The sequence below is a fragment of the Lolium perenne genome, chromosome 6 (assembly GCF_019359855.2).
Source record: "Lolium perenne isolate Kyuss_39 chromosome 6, Kyuss_2.0, whole genome shotgun sequence".
In the NCBI taxonomy this organism is placed as follows: Eukaryota; Viridiplantae; Streptophyta; class Magnoliopsida; order Poales; family Poaceae; genus Lolium; species Lolium perenne.
Genome location: NC_067249.2, coordinates 183148164 through 183155523, shown reverse-complemented (window position 1 = coordinate 183155523; position 7360 = coordinate 183148164). Strand labels below are relative to the sequence as shown.

Here is a 7360-nt window from a genome sequence, read left to right as displayed (position 1 = left end):
TCGCCTATCGAGCCCACCTGCTGTATGTCACCACGTGTCATGAATCTAGTGGCACATTTGTCGCAACGATGTTAGTTTATTTCAGAGCGGATGCTGCCACGTGTCCTCTGCGGGGTAGGCCACCGCATCGCTGAGAATATGCTAGGCGACAAAACAATATCACCCGACCGTAATAATGGCCCAATCATTGGCCTGACACATCGGTCGGGTACAGGGGGACCGCCCCGACAAGGTGTAAGTCCGTCACAACGGCCCGGGCCGGATGGGCATTGGGCTTGGTCCTACCCATCATGGATCTGTGATGTACTTTCCTAACCGCCAGTCTGGCCATCTGTGACACAAGATCTGCCATGGTTCTGCAAACCGTCAGGATGAGGCCTCCATGACGGATTTGGCACATTCGCTGACGAACTAAAATCGTTATGGACTAGCTAATTGTTACTAGTGTCTGCTCATAATTATGCTGTAAAATGCTATGATAATTTGAAGAATAAGCCATGTCATATGGAACAATTAGTGGAGAACCAAACAGAGGAGGATATCAAAAGGAACAGGTTGATGCTAAAAGTAACAATTTATGTATTAAGGTGGTTGGCATTCCAAACTTGCCCCTTTCGAGGCCATGATGAAAGTCTTGACTCAATAAACCAAGGTAATTTTCTTGAAATGGTGAAACTGATAGCTTCTTATGATGCTGAAATTGGTGCAATTGTATTGGGTAATGCTCCACATAATGCTAAGTATACCTCTCCTAGCATTCAAAAGGAAATTCTAAATATCATTGCTTCTAATGTGCAAAGATAAATTCGTAAAGAAATTGGTGATGCTAAGTTCTTCTTGCTTGTTGATGAGTCAAGAGATGAATCAAAGAGCGAGCAAATGGTAGTGGTTATTTGTTTTGTTGATAGAAATGGTTTCACTAGAGAGCAATTTCTTGATATTGTTCATGTTTTGGATACATCTTCAACTACTTTAAAACATGAACTATCTGCTGTTTTGGTTAATCATCAATTAGATGTTAGCAAACTTCGCGGATAGGGATATGATGGTGCTAGTAACATGCGTGGGGAGTGGAATGGACTACAAGCCAAGTTCATGGAAGAGTGTCCTTATGCATATTATATTCATTGTTTTGTTCATCAATTGCAACTAGCTCTTGTTGCTGCCGCTAAAGAAGTACCTGATGTTCACAACTTTTTTGACCATCTTGCTCTTGTTCTCACTACGGTTGTGTCTTCTAGTATGAGACATGATGAGCTCCATGCTAATCAAGTTGCTGAAATGGAGCATCTCACTGAGCTTGGTGACCTTGAAACTCCAAGTGGGGCTAATCAAGTTGGAACTTTAAAGCGGCCTTGTGATACTAAGTGGAGTTCTCACTATGCGTCGGTTTGCATCCTTTTGAAGCTATACCAACCAACATTTTTGGTACTTAAAAGCATTGCTACTTCTAAAGGTTCAGGTACTTCACCTTCAGCACGGGCAAAGGCTAATGGTGTTGTTAAGTTGATGATGTATTTTGACTTCATATTTATTGTGCATATCATGAAAGAACTTATGGGAATCACATATATGTTATGCAAAAATTTGCAACTAAAGTCTCAAGATATTGTGAATGCCATGGATGACGTGAAAACTACAAAGTTGTTGATTCAGCAGCTAAGAGATAATGGTTGGAGAAAGCTTAAAACTGATGTGCTTTCATTTTGTGCAAAACATGGAGTTAAAACTTCAGACTTTGGTGAGTTATATGTGAATTTCATTAATTCTTGTGCAGATGATGAGAGTACAGTTGAGCATCATTATCGGTGTGATATTTTCATGGTTGTTGTGGATCAACAAGCACAAGAGTTGAATAGCAGATTCAACCGACAATCAACAGAGCTTCACATTATGTGCACTTCCTTGGACCCCCAAAACTCATTCAAATCATTTGACATTGACAATGTGTGTTCTTTAGCTTCTAAATTCTATCCGCTGATTTTGAAGAACAAGAAAGAGAGATTTTGAGATGTCAATTGCGGCATTATGAGCATGATATACTTGCACATCCAAAGTTTCAGAATTTGACAACCATATCCGAGCTTTGTCAACAACTTGCAGCAACCGGAAAAATGATGATTATCACTTGATTGATAGGTACGTATTGTTCTTTGCTGCTATATGAGTTGATTTAATCATTGCTAAAAGTACTAACTCTTTTTAATGGATAGAGTGATTCGCCTTGTTCTTACTTTACCGGTCTCAACCGCAACTACTGAACGTGCGTTTTCTGCAATGAAACTTGCGAAAACAAGGTTTCGGAATAAAATGGATGATGAGTTCCTCAGAGATTGCTTGGTAACATACATTGAAAAGGAGATTGATGTTGGAATATCGACGGATGCAATTATAGATGAGTTCGACGAAGCACCTCATCGAGTGGACTTTAATTGAGAAGTATTAGTTGCTCTATCTCGTGTTATCTAGATTGTTACTTTAAGTAATATATGCAATTGTACATCCTTTTGTCATCATCAGTTATCCAGTGAATGATGGTATAATCAATGAAAAAATTCGCTATCACTTCTTGCCATTTTTTTGCCTTTTTTTGTTGTCTTCTTTGATCGGCCCCCCTCAAACTTTTTTCCTGCCTCCGCCGTTCGATGGACACAATTGTGGATATGGAAAGTGCAAAAAGCGGGAGAACAACTAGGGCAAGGATTCGATGGTGAAGTTTATCACTTTTGGATAGATACATAATTTCTCTTTTGTCTTCAAGGAGGAATAAGGAAGTTCAATACATTTAAGAAGGTGTAATCTAAGTTGAAAATTAAAAGGATAAAATTGGCTATATGTGTGTGCCTTCTTGGTAAATTTACAATCTATCGAGTATAATCTCAGCTACATTGTGAATCCCTTCCTGTTGGCACAAACACCAATATTATTCAAGGACCCTCATATCGCGTGGCGAATTTAATGCACGACCCACTCGGGATATGCCAACTAGCAAGTTAGGTTGGCAACTTCCAAAATCACGGTTACTTTTTGTGATTCTGTGGCTAGAAATTGTCGCATCTAGGTTCTAAATTCCTAACATCCATCCGCTATAAGTTTCCGCTATTCAACGCTTTTGCTGTAGTGTCCTTCCCCCTCCCCCAAACTTTGTCACGGGTAAATGAATGGACGGCATGGATCTTCTGATACCCCTTCGTTAGGAGGTGCATGATCTCCCCGAGGCTAACTAACCCCTTCAACTTCGGTGGTGGAAACACCAAAGCCAGATAGCTATTCTATTGGTGTAGAGCACCTAGCCCAACACCGATCAAAACTCAGGTGCGGCACTTTTGTGTCTCTTAAAAGGAGAAATAGTTTCCAGTGAGGGTGGTGTTCTCGTCGACAACAAGGTACTTGTAGTGACTTCATCGATCTCAAGAATCGATAGATCAGTTTTTTGGACTTGGTTTTCCGATGGTGCTCGTTCATAAGGGTGAAGGTATGTATACCTAAATGTGCGGTTGTAACACGTTTGGCAAAAAGAAAAACAGAAAGTCTGCTATGGACCGTGCCCAAACATTTCAGGGCGTGCCGGATTTGTTAAATGACGTCACTGCATGATCTGATAATCCACAGTGATAGCGGATTAGTATCAACACCTCACCTTGGCCTGGTCACTCCTCAAATCCAAGAAACCACATCCCCACTTCTCCGTCGCCATGGCTCTCTCGTCCCTCTTCGCCACCTTCCCTCTCCCGGTCCCGAAGATGCCCGACACCTCCAAATCAAGCCGCTTCCTCCCGATCCGGGCCTCCGCCGCCGCCGCCGCCGCCGCCACCGCGTCCCCATCTTTTGACCTGCGCCGCTACTGGACCTCGCTGATCTCGGAGGTTGAGGGCGAGCTTGATGCCGCGATGCCCATCCGCCCGCCGGAGAGCATCCACAACGCCATGCGCCACGCCGTCTTCCCCGGTGCCGGGAAGGAGGGCTCCGCCAAGCGCGCGCCCCCGGTGCTCTGCGTCGCCGCCTGCGAGCTCCTCGGCGCGCCGCGCGCCGCGGCGCTCCCTACCGCCGCCGCGCTCGAGATGCTCCACGCGGCGTCGCTAGTCCACGACGACCTGCCCTGCTTCGACGCCGCGCCCACCCGCCGCGGCCGCCCGTCCACCCACGCCGCCTACGGCACCGACATGGCCGTCCTCGCGGGCGACGCGCTCTTCCCCCTCGCCTACACCCACGTCATCGCCCACACCCCCTCCCCGGACCCCGTGCCCCACGCCGTCCTCCTCCGCGTCCTCGCGGAGCTCGCGCGCACCGTCGGATCCACCGGCATGGCCGCCGGCCAGTTCCTGGACCTTGCCGGCGCCACTGCTCTCGGCGAGGCCGAGGTAATGCAGGTCCTGACCAAGAAGTTCGGCGAGATGGCCGAGTGCTCGGCTGCCTGCGGCGCTATGCTTGGTGGCGCGGGTCCTGACGAAGAGGCAGCATTACGGCGATACGGCCGCACCATCGGCGTCCTCTACGAGCTCGTCGACGACATCAGGAGTGCGTCGGGGAACGGTAAGATGAGGAGCAATGCCAGCGTCCTGCGCGCGCTCGGCATGGACCGTGCGCTCGGCATCGTGGAGGAGCTCAAGGCGCAGGCCAAGACGGAGGCGGAAAGGTTCGGCGATAAGTACGGCGATCGGGTGCTGCCCTTGTACAGCTTCGTGGACTACGCCGTGGAGAGGGGGTTTGAGCTTCAGGATGCAGCTGCAAGGCCTTAAGCGTGGATGGAAGAACATCGGAGCAGGTGACATCTAGAGTATTTGAACTCTAAATTTGTACTATATGTGTTTAGAACATTAGGTGCGTGGTTGATGTTTCTGTTCAAAACATAACAAGTTCAGAAGTTCTTGGAATAAGATGGGATATATTAAAAACCTTTATGTGCTTATTGCTATATTGCTAAATACCAATAATGCTCTGTCTTCACTACAAGGAGTACTATATGATTAGCTGGCCAAGAATTTCCGTCAAATTGTTCAGCTTGTTCATTCGTCAGGTATTTATTGTCTCTGCTATTTTGTTGTTTGAATTTGTGTGAAACTTCTCATCATGGTAAAACATAACTTTGCTGTGAGCTGTCAAAAATTTGTTTCCTGCGCTTGTTTTTAGTTATGATTTTTGCGATATTTCCCATGATGGTAAAACGTCCAGCATAAGCGCGAAAAATGCTTACCTGTTTGGAGCCAGTGAAAAAAAAAATGAGAAAGCAAGCTTCAAACTGCTGAGAGCAACGCTAGTGTATCCTCTAAACTTCCCTCCCTATGTAGAAACTCTTAAGATAGAGAAAACCCACTCTTAACAGATTCACATAGTGACCCTTGATCCATAATTCTTTTCGAGGACCATATAAAAACACCACCCAACCTTTATATCTGGAGGCAGCAGGGAGACATGTAGAGGCCCCTCTATCCTCTCAATTTTTGGCGCTAGGGACATTTCAGGACACGGCTGACCCACTGTTTCCGCCCACCTCACTGCTGTTTCAGCCCACCCTAGCCTGAACTTGGGCCATCTCGCCAGGCCGCTGCCATAGGAGCTTGATCTAGGCGCCCCTTTGCCACCAATTCCTCACTCTATTGTGTTGAGGACGTCACCATCCCATGCCAATCCGCCGCATCCACCAACTTGGCGTTCGGCGCCAGCGTGCCGCTCACCCAAGCTTGCGACCGCTACTATCACGGCTAGCCCGAGCGGAGAACTGTGAAGCTCCATCCATCCTCTCCACTCTCCTACCGTAGCGACTGGACTCTTGCGATGAACGCAAATGTCCCTGAGCTTAGATAGATGGCCTGATGAGCATCTGTACTTGCCGGAGACAATGGTTGATATTGGAAGTGCAACGAGCGGGAGGACAACTAGGGCAAGGAGTCGAGAGTGAAATTTATTTATTAAAAACCTGTATTCGCTTATTGCTAAATACCAATAATTTTCTGTCTGCACTACAAGGGAATACGAGTACTATATGATTAGCTGGCCAAGAATTTCCACTATGCTGTAAGCTGTCAAATTGTTCAGACTGCTCGTTCATTTGTCAGGAATTTATTGTCTCTGCTTTTTTCTTGTTTGAAATTGTGTGAAACTTCTCATCATGGTAAAACATAACTCTGCTGTGAGCTGTCAAAAATTTGTTTCCTGTGCTTGTTTGTAGTTTGGATCTTTGCGATATTTCCCATGATGGTAAAACGGCAGCATAAGCACGAAAATGCTACCCGTTTGGAGCCACTGCAAAAATGAGAAAGCAAGCTTCAACCTGCTGAGAGCAACGCTAGCGTATCCTCTAAACTTTCCCTCCCTATGTAGAAACTCTAAGACAGAGAAAAACCCACTCTTAACAGGTTCACAAAGTGGCCCTTGATCCATAATTCTTCTAGAGGACCATATAAAAACACACACCAAGCCTTTATATCTAGAGGCAGGAGGGAGACATGTAGAGGCCCCTCTACCCTCTCAATTTTTGGTGCTAGGGACATTTCAGGACAAGACTGACTCACTGTTTTCGCACACCTCACAGCTGTTTCAGTCCACCCTAGCCCGAACTTGGGGTGTCTTGCTGGGCCGCTGCCATGTGAGCTTGATCTAGGTGCCCCTTTCGCCACCAATTCCTCACTCTATTGAGCCGAGGACGTGCACCATCCCATGCCAATCCGCTGTCGCTGCCAACTTGGCGTTCGGCGCCAGCTTGCTGCCAGCCCGACTGGAGAACCGTGAGGCTCCATCCATCCTCTCTACTCTCGTACCGTCCACGGTTCTACAACATTCTCTTGCCGATACGGTCAGTGACGAGCAGCACACTACAAGGTGTTCAGCGCAATACCTGAGAGGTAATTTTGGATCAAATTTCTGGATTTTAGATGACAACTTGACAGGTATACAACTTGTGTTTCATGTAGATGGCATTGAATTCACAACTCTTGTAGATGAGCTCGATTTTGGAGTATTTTGAGGATTCATCGCCTTCAGATGATTCTAGAGATGATTTGTTCGAAGATGTGACTTGGAGTCTTGTAGGAGATAGCATTGATGATAGCATGTGTAATCTTGGCTTTCTCTTCCGGCGACCCTTCTGAATGTCAAGTGAGTTCTTTTTGTGCATTACCAATGCTACAGAAACTAATGGGAAGTACTTCTCATGGCTGAAGATTGCAGCGGGGATCTTCTGCTTATTGCTTACCCAAAGATATCGGCGGCAATGCGTGTGATCACATATGCTATTTTTGTTGAATACATCGATGAGCACCTTCTCGTTGGGGAAGACGCAGTCCTTTGCAGCGACTGTGATCATGGTATTTAGACCTAAGTATCTGAAGGCACCCATTGCCGAGTACACAGCAAGGATTTT

General features: G+C 46.3%; 1 protein-coding gene across 1 annotated transcript; it reads left to right on the top strand.

The window, feature by feature from the left end:
- The first annotated feature begins 3627 nt into the window (after nt 1–3627).
- LOC127306732 (heterodimeric geranylgeranyl pyrophosphate synthase small subunit, chloroplastic) lies at nt 3628–4947 on the top strand. Its single transcript, XM_051337424.2, has one exon. It carries the CDS (start codon nt 3696–3698, stop codon nt 4737–4739), a length of 1044 nt encoding a protein of 347 aa, XP_051193384.1. The 5' UTR covers nt 3628–3695; the 3' UTR covers nt 4740–4947.
- The last annotated feature ends 2413 nt before the right edge of the window (nt 4948–7360 follow it).

What these genes read in the sequence shown, in the direction of transcription:
- LOC127306732 (XM_051337424.2), top strand. Translation starts at nt 3,696, where the DNA reads ATGGCTCTCTCGTCCCTCTTCGCCACCTTCCCTCTCCCGGTCCCGAAG.